The sequence below is a fragment of the Megalobrama amblycephala genome, linkage group LG17, assembly GCF_018812025.1.
Source record: "Megalobrama amblycephala isolate DHTTF-2021 linkage group LG17, ASM1881202v1, whole genome shotgun sequence".
Classification (NCBI taxonomy): domain Eukaryota; kingdom Metazoa; phylum Chordata; class Actinopteri; order Cypriniformes; family Xenocyprididae; genus Megalobrama; species Megalobrama amblycephala.
Genome location: NC_063060.1, coordinates 15,259,354 through 15,278,117, shown reverse-complemented (window position 1 = coordinate 15,278,117; position 18,764 = coordinate 15,259,354). Strand labels below are relative to the sequence as shown.

The 18,764-nt window shown below is 36.0% G+C and overlaps 1 protein-coding gene across 2 annotated transcripts; it reads right to left on the bottom strand.

Annotated features, from left to right (window-relative positions):
- Positions 1–1,005: 1,005 nt before the first annotated feature.
- ripk1l (receptor (TNFRSF)-interacting serine-threonine kinase 1, like) lies at positions 1,006–18,254 on the bottom strand. Of its 2 annotated transcripts, none has more exons than XM_048163302.1 (11): positions 18,039–18,253; positions 16,815–17,000; positions 16,571–16,727; positions 15,116–15,253; positions 11,789–12,020; positions 10,977–11,126; positions 8,278–8,354; positions 6,941–7,013; positions 4,795–5,382; positions 3,505–3,654; positions 1,006–2,275 (listed from the first exon to the last, which is right to left on the bottom strand). In XM_048163302.1, the coding sequence occupies exons 1-11, from the start codon at positions 18,056–18,058 to the stop codon at positions 1,977–1,979; spliced, it is 2,070 nt and encodes a 689-aa protein (XP_048019259.1). In that variant the 5' UTR covers positions 18,059–18,253; the 3' UTR covers positions 1,006–1,976. The 2 variants fall into 2 exon arrangements, with proteins under 2 accessions (XP_048019259.1, XP_048019260.1); XM_048163303.1 differs by having other exon boundaries at positions 2,105–2,275; positions 3,510–3,654; positions 18,039–18,254.
- Positions 18,255–18,764: the final 510 nt, after the last annotated feature.

Below are 18,764 nucleotides of genomic sequence, written 5' to 3'. Positions count from 1 at the left end.
ACTGGGATTTTTTTTACAGTGTATTATATAAATATATAAATATATATATATATATATATTCACTGAGTAAGGGTGCTTAGTCTTATACACTGTGTATATACCCCATTCTGAACTCCAGCTATATTCAAGGGCACTTTTCCTGTATATAGCAGAACTATAAAGACAATAAACAGAAAATGATTTCATAATAGAAATAGGTTAACTTTTTAATAAAACAGTTTGGAATGATATTTTTTCAAAAACATTTAGATATATAGATGGATGACAAAAATGGCTGTTATCCTGCGGAGGGCATTTTCCTGGCATGGTTTGTGTTACAGCAGATAGCTTATCATAGAATAAAGCTTATCAGCTTTATTCTATGATGAAGCATTTCTATCCACATGGGAGTGTTATCTTCCAGTAATCGGGGCCCAGTTGCTCAAAAGAAATCTGATCGGATTTCAGCTGTCGGATTGGATCAAGTCATGAAAATGTGCTGTTCACAAGAAAGAAAAAAATTCTGGTAACACTTTACAATAAGGTTCATTTGTTAACATTAATTAATGTATTAACTAACATGAACTAACCATGAGCAATACATTTGTTACTGTATTTGTTAATCTGTTAACGTTAGTTAATAAAAATACAGTTAGTTAATTCATTGTTTGTTAGTTCACAGTGCATTAACTAATGTTAACAAATACAACTCTTGATTTTAATAACGTATTAGTAAATGTTGAAATTTACATGTTGTAGAAGTGCAGTTCATTATTAGTTCATGTTAACTAATGTAGTTAACTAATGAACCTTATTGTAAAGTATTAGAAAGATTCTGATATCAGATTAGATCACAAAATCCAATCTTGGATCAAATAGTCAGTTTGGGTTGTTCAAAACGTTTTAGTAAGATACCTCTGATCCAAAAAAATCAGGATTATCCTGATCCAGCAGAAGGGTGGATTTCAGGAACAAAAATGTAATAAAACTGTAAAACTGGTCAAAAAATACAACATTTGAATAATGTAATGTATGCACACATTTATATTTTTATTTTGCTCTTGATTAGTTTACCCTTTAACCGTTAAAGGGATAGTTCACCCCCCAAAAACTTTATGAACTATAATAACTAGTTAAATAACTAGTGAATCTGCTAATCCAGATTTGGTAAACTGAAAAAGTATGTATCTGGATCCGAGTGATCCAATCCGATTTTGCTTTGAAAAACCACCACAAAAGTAAAATGGATTACCTGATCCTGGATAGCAAAACCTGGGATTTTCAAATGTAGAGTTTGTTTACTTCATTACTTCGCTCACATCAGTTAATGAGTGATGCATAAGCATATCAATCCCCATTTTGTGAGTACACAACGTTTATACATCAGATCCCAGATCTCAGGCTGAAGGAATATTTTGGACTCATGCAGACAGTGCTCCCCACTACCACCATCAAAAGACCAAGTGAGTGAATTTCTTTTTGAAGAAAGGTGTTTCTTCTGGCAACATGTGGTGACCCAACTCTATACTTCTTGTATGTTGGTTTTTCATTTAATTTGTCACCCATCTTTATACCAGCATTTCATTTTAAACAAATCCCTAAACAGAAAAATCAAAATACAGCATCCTACAATCATAACATGTAATCCTTGAAAAAAAAGGTTGATTCAACTGATCAAGTTCAGGAGAATGTCAGTTACCAAAAACAGATTGTAGGGATCTATTATGAACTCAAATTACATGGCAGAAAGACATGTTATCATGTGTTTACAGCATTATAAAGAATTGTAATCATTATTCTGTAGCATCCTACATGCGTCCAGTCCAGTAAAAATGAATACACTGTGTAACATCGATGGATGTTATTTTGTCAAAAATACTGCACAGCCCTGTAATGGTTCACCTTTTGATAACGGTTGGGAGAGTTCCCTGTTTCACCCCATCCGATCCAACCCTCCAGTGAAGAAAGTAATTATCACACAACCCTACAGTGGTGTTTCAGGGGACTGCAGCACAGTCTTGAGACTTAAACAGCAGCTGCAGGAGGACGCCTGATTTGATGCAGCCCTCCAGTGCACGGCACAGTTTACCCACGGTGATGCCCAGCAGACCCTCCTTCATCTTCCAGCGCTCCAGCATCTGGTGCACTTTCTCTGCCAAGCCATCACGGTCATAGTCATGCTCGATGGTATCCACATCTATGTCGGTCAGCCCCAGTTTACGAGCCACTTGCTTCCAGTTGCCACCGACGTTCTGACGCACAAGCTCCAGGTGACCTTCAGTGACGGTGTGGTCCTCTGTTCATGACAACACAGTCAAATGGAGGCATTCATCAGATGTGGCAAAGTTGGACCCTTTGAAATCTGTTTTATTTGTTTCCCAAAATCTGTTTTTCTGTTTTAATTTTTCTTTTAATTTTGTTTTTGATGGTTTAATTCAATTTTAATAATCAAAAATAATGTCTAATCATTAAATCATTTATTAAAATTGTAACAAAAGTCATATAAAGCAGTAGGATTTAGGCATGTAACCCCCCCCCCCCCCCCCCCAAAAAAAAATTAATTATGACAGATATTTTTGTTATTAAATTAATAAAGAAATATCTTACTTTTGCAATAATACACTTAAGTACTGCAAATAGTCATAATAACAATAATTTATTATATTATAATACAATATATGTTATAATAAAATATCAATAGAATTGATACTGACTTTATTATTAATAATAAAATATTAATAATATTTATAACAACAACAATAATAATTGTTTTATTTTTATTTTATTTTACAGAACAACAGTAAAATTACAACACTAACATGGTTGTCCCATTTTTTTTGCTTTCAGACATTAAACCATTGAGATTTTATTTTGGTGGAAAACTGAAGGAAGACCAGGTGATGGTATACTGTACACGGGGCAACATTTTGAGCAATGCTGCCAGGCAATGTTGCTAGGCAATGTTGCTAAGCGATGTTGCTTGGGCACTTTCCCATTGAGAATAGGCAACAAATTTCTGTATAATTTAGATCGATATTTGTTGGCCATTCTCAATGGGAAAGCGCCCAAACAACATCGCTCGGCAACACTGCTCAAAAATTTGCCATGAAAACTTGTCCATACACCCCTGCATCCATGTCTGAATTGAGTTGGTGGACCTGACGCAACCTAATTAATTGTACAGGACTCCCTCAACACTGACTATGACAATTGGCCGTTTTGCACAACCCTAATAGTGCAACATTTGACCAAAAATCATAAAACAAGATAAACTTACTTGAGAAGTAACACTAGACAATTTTCTTCATTTGTTTATACTTATTAAACAAAAAAAATCTACCAGTTTTGAACAAGTATTTTAAAGTACTTAGATTAAGTTACTCAAGTAATCTAATGAAATACGTTACAGATTACATTTTATAGCATGTATTCTGTAATCTGTAGTGGAATACGTTTTAAAAGTAACCCTCCCAACCCTGAACTTTACGCAGCAACTACCTAGGCATGAAAGTGAGAAAGTCTTACCATACTTCAACAGAAGCTCATTATATCTGGTTCTGCTGGCGGATCCAATGGATAATGAGCTGAAGGGACTGTTATCAGATATTCGCAAATTCATTGTGTTCCAACTCCCGATTTGAATTGCACTAGCATTTGAGATGTTCACAGGCCAACCTAAGGGAAAAGCAAACAAAGCAGGAGAAAGTTAGAGAATGGTCCCAGTAAGGTGTAAGTAAGGTCATTCCAAACACAAACCAACTCAGCAGTTTCTCATATCTGCAAACTCCGAACCAGCAGAAAAGGTGATGATTTAAACAACTTTACAGTTCAAATAATTAAAAAATAAAAAAATAAAATGATAAACCTCAGATTTCAGCCTAATTCATAATTATGTATGTTATATATTACCAAAGACTATAGAATAACACAAGACATGTCACTCGTATTGTTTTGAATGGGAGAAAGTGTAACGCGCAATATGGCGGAATAAGTCCCGCCTTCTAAATAAGAGCCAATCGCCGACTGGTAAAGTCATCGCGTCACTTCAGCGGCCGTTAGAATCACCGGTTTCTATAGAAACAGTCAGACGCGCACCTCCGAAGAGACACGCATTTATGTCTGCGCATGCGCATTAGCTTGATCCAGCCTGAAGAATAGTTTTTTTTGTCATGATTTGAGCGTTTAGAAACTAAATTTATGAGCCGGTTGTTGTTAGATTTCATTGGTGATTTCAAATATGAAATTTAATCGTAAGGTTGGCGAACAGTTTTGGAGAATTTGATGTTTCCCCATTCAAAGAGATTGCATGATGCCCAGGATGCCCGAGAGGCGTTTCAAAGATGGCCGCCGAGTGAAATGACTTGTCTTAAAGGGACTTTGATATTACTGGTCTGAACAAAAATGGAAGAGGTGTTGATTGAAAATGTGAATTCACTCTCTGACAGTAGATGGCGCTTATGGAAAAGCAGAAATACAGCGGTTACTCCTGTAAAAAAAAAAAAAAAAAAAGCGCTGTGCTTATATTAGGCATCATATGGATGTAAGATGAAAAGAAAATGTCATTGAAACTTTTATGAAGATTTCCTTTTATTAAAATGACAAACATTAACTAAAATTAAAGTAAAAACAGAAAATATAATAATAAAACTCAATGCTAAGTACTAACAAAAACTGTAATATTATATCAAAGATACTAAAATAATACTGCCTTGAATCTGCACGAATTGTATGAATTGACCAATTTCAATGTCAGAATGGCGAATTTCATGCAAGCTGATGAGTTTGCAGGTATGAGCTGTTAATTGTTAAATGTACCTGAGTCAGACGGAGGACAAATGAGAGGCGAGTTAAAACGCAGGCCAGGGTTTGATTCCGGCATGAGAGACTCTGCTGCAGATACACTTTCTGGGCAGGACTTGAAACGATCATACGATGGATGATGAGGATGATGAAGTCTGTCATACTCAGAATGCGGCACTGAAAGTTGACCTGCAAATTCTGGCCTTTGAAAATCATCAAACGAATTTGCAGCGGCAGGTCTCAGATAGAGATTGTCCTGTGGGGTTGGGTAAGTGGTGGGTTTAGTCCAAGACTTTACAGAAGACATCTGAGAAGAAACATCTCCGGCCAACCTGCTACTGGCAGGTTGCTGTGGGAGTGGATTATAGATGCTGTGTGATGCCATGTCAGGCTGATCGACTATACGACTACCATATTTGTGATAGTTGTACTCTTGTGCCAGTTTTAGCTCTAGATGGGGAGAGCTGGGAGGTGCTGCATCAATCTCCAGATGGCCTGAATCTTCAGACGGCCTGAAGCTGAGGTCTTCAATGCTGGCCTCCACCGGCCCGATCTCTGAGCTCCTCAAGGATGCTGGAGAGTCTCTGGAAGATGGCAGAGGGTCTGCGGACACAAGTATCATTACATTTATGAGCATCTGAATAGAACAAACATTGTTACAAAAAAAATACAGACTATGAAACAACTTAATCAAATTCAGTCAGTCTTATTGCTCTTACGGACCATTTACACTGCAGGTCTTGATGCCCAATTCCGATTTGTTGGCTATATCTGTTTTTTTTTTTTTTTTTTTTTTTTTAGGGCCCGAGCACCGATGGTTTGAGGATCCTATTGTAATTGCTCAGTCAATTATTTTTTTTATCCAAAATGAATCGCATTTTTGAGGACCTAAACGTGCTCGAAAACTCACAAAACTTTGCACACGGGTCAGAAGTGGTGAAAATTTATGTCTGATATGGGTTTCAGAATCAGGTGTTGTAAAATGTAACAGCCCAATACCTACAAAAAAGTCCCTAGGTGCAAAATCTGTAAGTGAGATATTTTGAGATTTCTCTGCAAAATTTTTACAGTTTTTGCCATTTCCAGATGTGTTTTAGCGATGTTTCGCCATGAAACAGGAAGCTGTTGTAACTCGGGCATACAATGTTCGATCAGCCCCAAACTTCACGTTTTATTACAGACATCTACATGGCAATATTCAGTAATAGTCAAAGTGGCACCTGTTTTTATATATATATATATATATATAAATATATAAATATATAAATGTGTCCTGCTTGCCACAATGATGATAATAAATAATGAATGTCACTATAATTTATGTTTGTTTTATAATTGTTTTATACTTGTATTTTTCATCCCCTTTCTGTTTGGAATACAGTTAAATTTAGAGGATTTTAAAGGATTTTGTTGTGTTCCAATTACAAAAGAAAAAAAAAAGATTAAAAAGTGATGTTAAAAAGAGGAAAAAAATGTAGAGATTGATTGTGTTGGTCAGACAAGAGAAATATGTCAAATTTACCATCGCTCCCTCAGCCATTGTATTAGAAACACTCAAGCAGCAGATTTCTGTAATTTAATATCGTAATCACAGTTTTCTAGTACTGAACAGGTTTTCTAGTTCTAAACTAGTACTGTCTTTATACACCACACATTTCTAAGGCCACATTTACATTACATGGTTCAATTGACACAACTCCAGATATTTCCCTGTCAATGCGAGTCAAACGACATTGAAAAAACGATGGTGGCGAATGACGTTAACTCTAGTGGACACCAGGACAAAGTCTGCGTCCACTGTAACTTTTCCAGTACGTCTACCTTGGGTTGTTTTGCCAAGTGTACAGTGTAAATGCAGATATTAGATATGGGTCACTTTTAAAAGTGGTGGTAAAAAAAAACAACAACAACAACAATTAAAGCTGCAAGCAGCAATGAAAGGACTCTTTTTATTATATGTATAATGTATAATATATGTATAATATATGTATAATATATTATTATATATTATATGTGTGTGTGCGTGTGTTTGTGTGTGTGTGTGTGTGTGTGTGTTTGTGTGTGTGTGTGGATGCCTCAGTGATAAACAAGAAAAATGGCAAGAAAAAGTAAATTAGCAAAATCACAACATAAATGTCATTTTATGAATACATTTGCTTACCTTCAGGAGTGAGTGAGTCCGTTGTGAGGGATTTCAGCTTTTCTACAAGCTCCTCAGGGCCCTCATACAATCTCTGTGAAAAAAAAAAAAAAAAATGAAATAATACTAGCACAACTGTCCTATATTTCACTTACAGGCATCCAGACTGCATCTCTAACAAAGTGTAGACATTATGTAAATAAGAGATTCATTGTGTAGTTAGCTTCTCTGATTAATATAACAGAACTTTATGAGATTGCGTTCATTGAAGTTCAGTGACAGCTTTTTAATGATTATAAAGGTAGCGCTCTTTGGGCGCTGTCTAGTCGATATAATAACTATGATATAACAAATCAGAATTCAAGCATGGAAAACTTTTTGTTTTTTGCACTCTCGAAATTGTGATGACTGACACAGTGATAATCATAGGTTATAGCAAAGGATGAGAAATACCCTCACTAATTTCAGAAGCACCCTCTGTGATTTGATTTTGGAACCAGGCCTAGTCCAAACACAGGATTTTGCTGCATTAGGGAAGGCAATTGTTATTTATTATTTGTATCGACTGCCATGCCCGATCATGCATATACTTCAGTATACTTGCTTTTACGTTAAAATGAACAGTGGTTATGAACATAGTCACTTTACTAACAAATAATGTATCTGGAGAGTTAATGTTGGGATGTGTAGGTTGTTGCAAGTGACACGCAACTGGAACTATTTCATGGAAATCTTGACTGTGTATTGACTGTGTTACTATAAAGGAGAAGGTAGCAAAAACATACAGAAAACAATATCATATGACAGTTTTGTCAGTGCACATAAAAATGAAAAGGAATAGACTTTAAATGAACATGTCTTACATCAGATTATTGTAGGCCTATTTGTGATAAAAATGAGATGGGAGGAAAAATTATATGTTAATGCTTTTGTGTTGAGCAAATGCAAAGTTTCTTGGGGAAACGTAAAAGTATTGTGAGAAAATGCAAAAGCATTGAAATATATTTTTTTCTTCCAGCCTATTATTTTCCACCACCATGTCCCTTCAGGGGCCCCGTAGATATCCTTTAAGGATCATAAAACAAATATTGCACAGGATAGAATATAATAGTATACTATTATACAAATATCTCAGTATTTTATAATAGTTGTATTTTTAATGTGCAAGAAATCTATATGAAATAGTAAAATCCTAACATTAAGTGTAAACAAATAAGCGCAGCAATATATCAAATGTGAAATGTCACAGGATGTCTGTTATGAGCGATGAGGTAAAAGAGTCAATGAGTCAGTTTTTGGACTTCCCAACACTGACAGATCCACGTGACACACAAGCTGAGAGAAAACAAAAAACTCACCATCAGACTTTCCAAATCCTCTTTTACATTTGGTTCCAGCTTATCTTGGTAAAAAGGTAAAAACTTCTCATAGCTATCTGTAAACAAAGAAAAAAGAAAACAAACAAACAAATTGATAATCAGTTTGGTAGCTTACATAGTTTTTGGATACAAAATGACTCCAATGTGATCCAGGCCCAAAGTGAAAGGTCAACAGGTGCCAAATGCAATTAAAAACTGACTTTGACAAGCAAATAAAACAGAATGATTAATTATAATGAGAACTATATTAGCATCCATGGAGTGATCTGTCAATGTCAGTGCAGAACACACTTCTTTTAAGATTTATTTTTCAGCCTTTATTTTTCCAGGACAGTTGAAACAGAGAGGAAAGTGGTGCACACGGGTTACTAAACATAATGAGCTGTGCTGTTTGTCACTAATATACTGAAACTGTCAATCAATTTAAAATTCAAAATCAAATGAATTATATGCTAAGCTAATTCATTGCAATTAATTCCATATATCAGCATTAGCGTAACCGGTGTGTAAAGAAAGGAAATAATTATTGGCAGACCTTGTGTAGCCCCCGTGAGTATCAAAGGCTCCAGTTACACGCAGGCCATGGACTAAAAATAATCAGTTAATTAGCTGATTAGAGTGTGGCACCAGGTGTCTTCAATATTGAAACTTTTCACAATATTCTAACTTTCTGAGATACTCAATTTGGGATTTTCCTTAGTTGTCAGTTATAATCATCAAAATTAAAAGAAATAAACATTTGAAATATATCAGTCTGTGTGTAATGAATGAATATAATATACAAGTTTCACTTTTTGAATGGAATTAGTGAAATAAATCAACTTTTTGATGATATTCTAATTATATGACCAGCACCTGTATAACTGTTGGGACTGCCACTGGAGAGTGCTAAAGCTCCTCATGTCATATTTTTGGTGGAAAATATGTAGAAATGATAATTCTTTCTAAATGCGGCAAACATACTGTCCTGTGACTACAAATAAACAGAAACAGACACGACTGAATTAGTATGTGTGTCATCTTTCTGTTGTGAAATAACGGTAAATACCACTTTATTTCTGTGACTAATGTGCAGTCTTCACACAAATTAATTCATTATGATCACTTATTATTGTAAAACTGTAGTAAAACATTGATGTTTGGGATTTAAATCTTTAGTAAACAACAAAAATGCCAACAAACGGCTGCTTTTATCATGTTCGTTTTGAGATAGCTAGTTTCCAGTGATTTCTTTCTGATTAGTTTTCTAATAAAATTTCCATTTGTTGGTGAAATGATGGGTTTGTGTGATGTTGTTCTAGAAAGGAGTGTTACAGACAGGTTTAAGCGAAACTTCTGGTCCGACGGTGGAAACGCAGCATAATTTTGGGCTCTGTGCTACAGGTCCGGGGCTATTAGCCCAGCCGGGTCCATTGAAAGCCCTGGCTTGTGCTGGCCCGACAGTGGAAAAGCGGCTATTGAATGCATTCAGCTCTTTCGAGAGCCAAACGCACTCAAGCACTAGATTCTTTTCTCTCTACAGAGAATCAAACCGTAAAAGAGCCTCTTATGGCAAATGCATCACCACGAGTGATATAGAGTTTGGTCCTCTGTAGAATACGTTATATTTTAGCGAATTTCTCTGAGACCTTACATGTCACAGTTTTAAGTCCAGATGTCTTGTAAAGAGCACATTCAGGGCTTTTCAGTGATACCAAACATTTGGAAGTTTCACCATGACCATTCCTTCTCCTTGGTTTTTAAAAATGGCTGACATTAATTTAGTGATCAAATTTAACACCCTTATATGATAAAATTGTGTAATTCTCATTTAAATCTGACTAATTTTCAAATTGTTTTTCATAAATCAACATCTCAGGAAGATGTTAGGGGGGTTCAAATCAAAATATGACTTTCTGTTACGAAACATTGATTTTATACATGTCCACTGTAGGACACCAGGACTTCAAGCATGTTTATTATGCATAAGAAATTATAAATCAAAATTCTTATTAAATATTAGATATTATTATGAAAATCTTGCCAATTACTTTTTTCATTACATATTGGCCCAAAAACACATGAATATGTAAATTAGATACATGGGAAAACACGTTTATGGCCATTTTACACACATATTGCATAAAGCAAAATGGATCAAATCATTCTGTTATATCTTTCATAACATAGTTGAGAATTATCTTTACACAAAGTTTGTATAAAAAATCCTGAAAACTAAAAATTTATTGGTGATTTAAAAAAAAAAAAATCCCATTGTTTTTGCCTTTTCATGTCTATTCATGTCTTATATTATTTTTTAAAAACTGAGTCCTGGTGTCCTCTACAGAGGACATAGCATAACATATGAATAAAATATCATTTTTCAATAATGTTATTTTCCCATTTTTTTTCTTATGCTCTAAACAATGTAATAACATGAACAAAAAAAAACTAAATTCACAAAACTTTTTTTTTGTAAATTTTTTACACAATGGAAAGGTTGCATATCAGTTCACTGAACCATTGATGTCAATAATGAACCTTTATTTTTAAGATTGTAAATGAAAGTCCTAAATTGACAGAAATACTGTAAAACATGTCTGGTGAGGAAGATTTGTGGTTGGTAAATATTCTCAATTCACACGCATTGGCACGTGTGACAAAACATTCATTTCAGGAGAAATCATCAGTGCTTCTACCTTTAAATGTGGGCCGGCACTGACTATCCTTATCCCAGCATGTCTTCATAAGGTCTATGATCTCTTGAGGTGTGTCACTTGGGATGAGTGCTTCACTGGGCCGTTCCCCCTGACACACACAGTGGCAGATATGGTCCTCACTTCTGGCATCTGAAGTAACAGAAAAAACACTTTCTATTTAAATACTGGTCTTGAGAGGCACAATGGCAAAAAAGGACTAATTGTAGAAAATGGTCATGTTAAACTATATCATGGCTTTGGTGCAAATAAAATTGCAAGAGGCTAATAGAATTTTTTTAATTTAGATATGACCCTTTTAATACGAAAATGTGTTATATCAAGGCCCCCTTACGCAATTTTATTTTTCCTTTGAGAAAGAGGAACTGTGTTATTTAAACTAACAGCAATAATGAAAAAACACACAGAAAGCCCTCCTGGCACATTGGCTCAGCGGGTAGCACTGTCGCCACTGTCCCCGGTTCGAGTCCCGGCTGAGCCAGCAGGCCTTTCTGTGTGGAATTTGCATGTTTTCCCTGTATCTACGTGGGTTTCCTCCGGGTGCTCCGGTTTCCCCCACAATCCAAAAACATGCAGTATAGGTGAATTGGAAACGCTGAGAATGCGTGTGTGTGAGTTCCAGGCCATGTAATGGGGAGGGTTGAGGAAAGACCTGGCAACCTACCCGGAAAAATCATTGCCAAGAAAATTCACTATAAGTCTCTTGTATGGAAAAGATCAGTCTTGCATGGAAAAGAGAAGCGTTAACATTGTCCTTCAAAATCAAAATTAAGTGGTTCTGAAATAAGACTCACTTTCATATGGCTCGCGGCCCGTGAGGATGACCCAAACTACAATGGCAAAACTGTAGACGTCAGATTTTTCAGTGGAGCGGGTGTGGATGCTCTCGAGGTGCTCTGGGGCCATATAGCACAGCGTACCAGCACCGCGCACACAGGACTTCTTGCCCAGGCGACTTTGACGGCGAGATTCCTCTTTCGTCAGCTTGCTCCATGTCTCAGATGTGGCCAAACCGAGATCTGCTATCTGATGCAAAACAAACAAAACCAGTGCAGAGGATGCGTGAAAATTCTTCTGTCTTTGGGTACAGGTCGAGTCAAGCCGAATTTGTTTAGTGCTATTCAGCTAAGTTTCCATCCAAAGCTTTGAATTTAACTTATGTGCAAAACTGGAATATCACACAAAATATTTGTGAATAAAGCACAGTTTCCATCCCATGTGTTCAAGAAAACAAAAACGTCACTTCTTGGGAAATCAGCGCAAAATATCTGTAATAAAAATGAAAGTTGCTGCAATCAGGGAAGAAACTGTGGCTCTGTTTTCCTACATCATAAATGACTTGCGTCTCAGAGCATTAAGTTCAAAATGACAAAAAGCTAAAGTTCATAGAGATACACATTAGGAATTACGATTATGGTACAAGTCATAATTTTGTCTTCTCTGCCTGAGGCTGGTGCCCAAGGAAAAGAACATAATCTAAACTATTAATAATTATTTTCATTCAAGTTAATGATATTATAGTCAAAGGTAGAGAACTGTCAACAGCCAGAAAAAAAAGTTTTTAGGAATAAAATGTATAAAATCAGGCAAATGATAAATGAACAAACTAGATAGGAACAAAAATTCCAAAATAGTGTAAGGCTTGATTTTCCTGCTAAACAAAAACTGAGATCAAGCATCCTGCAATAAAGCAATAAAGCGTATCTGGAGAGAAGATCTTAAAAGAATAGCAAGGGGCAACGCCTTGCCCCCACTCCAAAAGGACAATGCCTCCCCCCACCACAAACACACACACACACACACACACACACACACACACACACACACACACACACACACACACACACACACACACACACACACACACACAAACTCTCCTTCCCCCTGACTGAAAGTTATTCAACATGTTTAATGTAACTTGTGTATTTATTGTTTTTCCCTTTTCATGTTTGGTATCATTTAATTTGTCTCAGTGCAATTGGTAAAACGGTCTCAATTTCACAGCAGTCACTAGTATCATGAAGAAGATTGAAAACTTAGGAAAATTCTGTCCTCTTTTGGGTGGTGCCTTTTGTGAAAACCCATTCCTCTCTCCCCCAAAACAGGTGTTGGTGTAGTAAATATTTACAACCCTTTTGTTCTGGTCTGGTATAAAAGGTAAAGTGCAAAGCAGTCAGGGGGGACCTTCTGTAACCAGAACCCCCATACAGAGATACATCCTCAGACATTCACCCATCCCTGTGTATATATGCATTTCTTTGAGTAATCGATGTTATGCATTTAACATTTCTGAATTGGCTTTAATTGTCTAATTGTAATGTAATTGGCATCATATATTTTTACTTGACAAATAAAATGTTATATTTGGTTGATTCTGTATTATTCTTAATCCATTATTTCTAGTAGATCAAAGCGAAGGTATTACCTCAAATCTGTGTTCAGGTTTGTTCATACGAAAGTTTAATAGATGGAGCATGGGGCACGTCAATTAAATCCATTTCGATTCCTGACTATCACTGCCTTAAATAAGTTGCAGTTTTCGTAAATATATAAAAACTATGCTTTTTGTTACGAGTAAGCAGAGCGCGACTGACTTAAAGGTAGATATTTACCCTGCATCCAATGTTTAAGGTCAGACTGACGAGTTTGTGTCCGGGAAGAGTGCTCAAATCGGCCGAAGTAACTCTTCTAAAGCGATACCGGGACTGCAGTGAACGAAATAATTGAAGATATAAGGTAATCAGAATAATCGAATATCTAAATTAATACATAACAAATGATTAATTTCTAATTGGAAACACAACCTAAGAGTAATATTCATTTGAAATTGGAGTCAGATTAAACGAGTGAAATTAAGTGAACATTCAGAGGCGCTGAAAAGGCATACACGCGTTAACCTTCGCCCAACGCCGTCGGACACCGTTTTTGGGCCGATGGGGGGGTCCTTACAATAGATAGGAATAAAACTAAGTTTGGTAAGTGCTGTTGAAGCAATTACACATTATGAAATGCCAAATAGCCCAGAATCTCAAAATTGACCAGTGCATGAAAAAAATATTTTTGTCTGTAGTGTCTTGCCTTAAATGTGCCCTAGAATTAAAAATTTAATTTACCTTGGCATAGTTAAATAACAAGAGTTCAGTACATGGAAATGACATACAGTGAGTCTCAAACACCATTGTTTCCTCCTTCTTATATAAATCTCATTTGTTTAAAAGACCTCCGAAGAACAGGCGAATCTCAACATAACACCGACTGTTACGTAACAGTCGGGATCATTAATATGTATGACCCCAATATTTGCATATGCCAGCCCATGTTCAAGCATTAGACAAGGGCAGGACGTCTGGATGTGCACAGGTGAATCAACAGACTAGGTAAGCAAGCAAGGACAATAGCGAAAAATGGCAGATGGAGCAATAATAACTGAAATGATCCATGATAACATGATATTTTTAGTGATATTTGTAAATTGTCTTTCTAAATGTTTCGTTAGCATGTTGCTAATGTACTGTTAAATGTGGTTAAAGTTACCATCGTTTCTTACTGTATTCACGGAGACAAGACTGTCGTTATTTTAATTTTTTCAACACATGCAGTCTGTATAATTCATAAACACAACTTCATTCTTTATAAATCTCTCCAACAGTGTGTAATGTTAGCTTTAGCCACGGAGCACTATCAAACTCATTCAGAATCAAATGTAAACATCCAAATAAATACCATACTTACGCGATTAGACATGCTGCATGTCGAACACTTTGTAAAGATCCATTTTGAGGGTTATATTAGCTGTGTGAACTTTGTTTATGCTGTTTAAGGCAGTCGCAAGCTCCGGGGGCGTGGAGCACGGGAATTTAAAGGGGCCGCAGCCTGAATCGGCGCATATTTAATGATGCCCCAAAATAGACAGATAAAAAAATGAATTAAAAAACATCTATGGGGTATTTTGAGCTGAAACTTCACAGACACATTCAGGGGACACCTTAGACTTATATTACATCTTTTAAAAAGATGTTCTACAGCACCTTTAATATGAAACAGGTCTAAATATTTAACTATTGCACAACATTTACAAAAGGATGTTCTTTGGGAAATTAAGAAATGCATTTTTTTTTTACTTTTATATGGAAATGCTTGTCCACCAGAATGTTTTCAGGTTTTAGATCTTTGTGAATAACTTGGTTCTCCATGAGATAAACCATTCCCTCCAAGATTTCCAGAATGATCCTTCCTTTCACAGATATTGGAACGGTCACCTGGGGGGGAAAAAAAGAGAAAAGAGGAAATTATTCAAGTGCCACATTTCAAAACTGAGAAGGAATTTTACTAAAAATGAACTGCATTGACTGATGAGTTGTGTTGTCCTGGCACCCGGTTCACTAAAGGAATTATGCAATGGAATATTGCAGTATTTATTATAAATGATTTATCTGTGCACATCATTATTTTTCTTTTTTTAATTCATGTGCCTCATAATCTTTAATCAAAATAACCTTCCCTCCGTCTTGCAGTGACTTCTCTGATGATGTGTATACTGGCATGAGGGCAGGGCAACCTGTCACTCACATGAGATCCACCAATAGCAAACCACAACCATCCAATCAATTCTCTCCATGGACAAAATCAAACCCTTCCCTGCATTTGTTCTTGTTCCAGAAGATATTTCACTTGTTCTTGTTCCAGAAGATATACGTCACAATAGGGAAGAAAAGACCAGCGTGACTTCCGTTTTTAAATAATTCAACTGAGATAGTGATAATGTTCATTTTGCACATTAAAGGTGGGGTATGTATTTTTTTCAACAACACTGTTTGGAAGTTAGTCGGGCCGACACCAACAACAAACGTCCAACCAATCAGAATTAGTGGGCGTATGACGGTCATGGAGAACGAGCAAGAGGGAGATTTAAAAAGAAAGAAAAAAAAATGCAGAGAGATGAGAGAAACAATACAAAAAAGCTCAAAAGAATATCACTGGAATGAAGGTTTATGACTGGGCAAGCACTTTAGGACCAGAGTTAATATTAGAAAAGCTTTCCAGTGCTGGAGAGAGCTAAGCGGGAAGGCTTGAAAACATATGTGGAGGCTGCTTTGATTCCACTTCAAATGTGAGTAAAACTGGGTTTGAGTGTCATTAATTGTCTGGAGCTGCTGTGCTGTTGGCGACTAAAAGCGATAAACAGACATCCACTCTCGCATTGTGTGTGTAACAGTGGCCAGATAGTGAGAGTTGAGCAGGTAAACCACTGCGCACTGATGACCGCTAAAGAATGCAGTGTTTGGGGTCATTCTCAGTGTACTCGCCTTGCCTGCCAGCAGTGGACGGGCCGGGGTTCGAGACTGACTCGAAGCAGGGTGGTTAGGATTAGAGGGTGAGTTTTGGAGGTGAAGCAATGAAGAGAGGGGTGCGTTTGTTTGGGTTTTTTCAAATATCAACAATGTCTAACAGCGTTGTTGAAAAAATACATACCCCACCTTTAAAGGCACATTATCTGGTGCTGCATTTATTTTATATAAAGGTACCAATAACTTTACAGATGTTGAGTGTCCTTGAAATGGATTCCCGTCTCTTACCGTCTCCAGCATGGTGAGCAGGTTGCCTTTAGGAATGAGCTCCATTACTAAAGAATAGTCTCCGTCTTCCAGAATAACACCCAGCAGCTTGACCACTCGCTGATGGTTTAGTCTGCTCATCAGGCTGCCTTCATCCAGAAGAGACTGCTTCTGGCGGCTGATAGTCAGTCAAATTAAATGGAATTTATTAAAGTAAACAAAACATAAAGAATCAAAGTCATGAACAGATAAGCCTCTTACTAACCCATTGCGTGGTGGTCCTGTGTAGACCGTCTTTAGCACCACCTGGCCTAGTGTTTTGTGGTAACACAGGTAAACTTCCCCAAACCCTCCATAATCCAAAGGCTCTTTCTTTATCAGGTCTGCTGACTTCATGAGACTCAGGCTCGATGCTGTAGACATAGTTCCTCTATTCTTAAAGAACACTTCCCTAAGAGAAACAGAAATATACAACTTTAAAACTTTATGTGCACAGGTTGGAGACTGTGATTAAGTTAGTTTTATATTTGACATTCGCGAAAATGCCCATATTATCGAAACCATCAATTTTATTAGCCCTATAAATCCATTAAAACATGTAACCCTTTCTTATTATGACAACACACCAAATGTGTAATGTTGCTAAAATATCTCTTTCATGACACAAGATTATGTTTGTGGAATTTACAGTCTATCTCTTTTAAAATAAAGTATAGTGTAAAATGTATAAAATATTGTAATTCCATTAAACTCAATGATCGTGTGACCTATAGAAAAAAAAAAAAAAACTGTAAAACACTCAGAATATTAACCTATAGCACAAGACTTGTTTTTGGGAAGTACGCCTTCAGTATTTTTATTGGATATTTGTATTTTATTTTTAATTGGTTAAAAATGAATATATATATTTTTAAAATTGTACTTTAAGATCAAAAGTATTGATAGACGTTTGCATCATATTCAGGAATATGTCAGTACAGAGAAACATGAGATCATTGAGTTAAATGGAATTAGAATATTACATTTACACTATAATTATTTTAAAAGAAAGAGAATGTAAATTCCACAAACAGAGCCCTTGTGTCACGAAAGGGTATTTTTTAGCAACATTTCACTTCACATTTGGTGTGATGTCATAATGAGGTTAAATTTTTTTATGGATTTATAGGGTTAATAAAAAAAAATAATAATTAAATCCCGCTTTGTGCAAAGAAAACCTATTAACGCATTTCCAAGTTGGTTTCGCTTAAGTATGTGATAGAAACAGAGAATGTAATGGAAATTGTAGCGAATATCAAACGAATGTCAAATATAACACTAACTTAAGTTCATACAGAATTGCGGAAGCGGCGAACATTATGTCTAACAAATCGCTATATGCCGACGCTCAAAAGTGAGAATCGAAATGAAAAGCCACAGAAAAAGTAGTTCAGAGAAACAAATTACATACAAAATAATAATAATAAAACGTCAATACGCGAAATGTTACATTTGGCTGCGCTGTAACATCTGCTCTGGCAAAACTTTTCCATTAGTACTTTTCCATCCATTAGTTCCAGATAGGCTACAAGTCAGATACGACGCAACTTTACTCTATTCCTTTGTTGACTTTAACAATGAGACTTTACCTACTACTATCGAAAACAACATCAACAGCAACAAAAAACACGTTTAAAACTGCCCAGAAACGCAATAGTAAATTAGTATAACATACCGTGTGACATAACGCTTATTCTCTTCTCCTTCCGGGATATTGTTTTACAAAGTGAAAGTAAGTATTCGGTTAGACAAACATAATCAACAGCAGAAAACCAGATCACGAGGCCACACTTAGTGATGTCAGTTTATTAACTGCTTATATAACTGTTTACTAATTTATTATTTTTTTAATAAGTAGGCTAAATAAACAGCGTGGGTGATGGAGCAAATGGATAGATAGATAGATAGATAGATAGATAGATAGATAGATAGATAGATAGATAGATAGATAGATAGATAGATAGATAGATAGATAGATAGATAGATAATTTATTTCATAATTTACCCATTTTGCAGAGAAGGATCACATTGATGACACAAACCTTTAAACCAAATTTAAAAGACAACTAGTCTATGTGTTTTTAAATTGACTATTTATTGATTGAAATCTGAAATACAGCTATTTCACTTTAAAACAGTCCTGACTACTTGAAGCACTGCGAGTAAAGTAATTTGA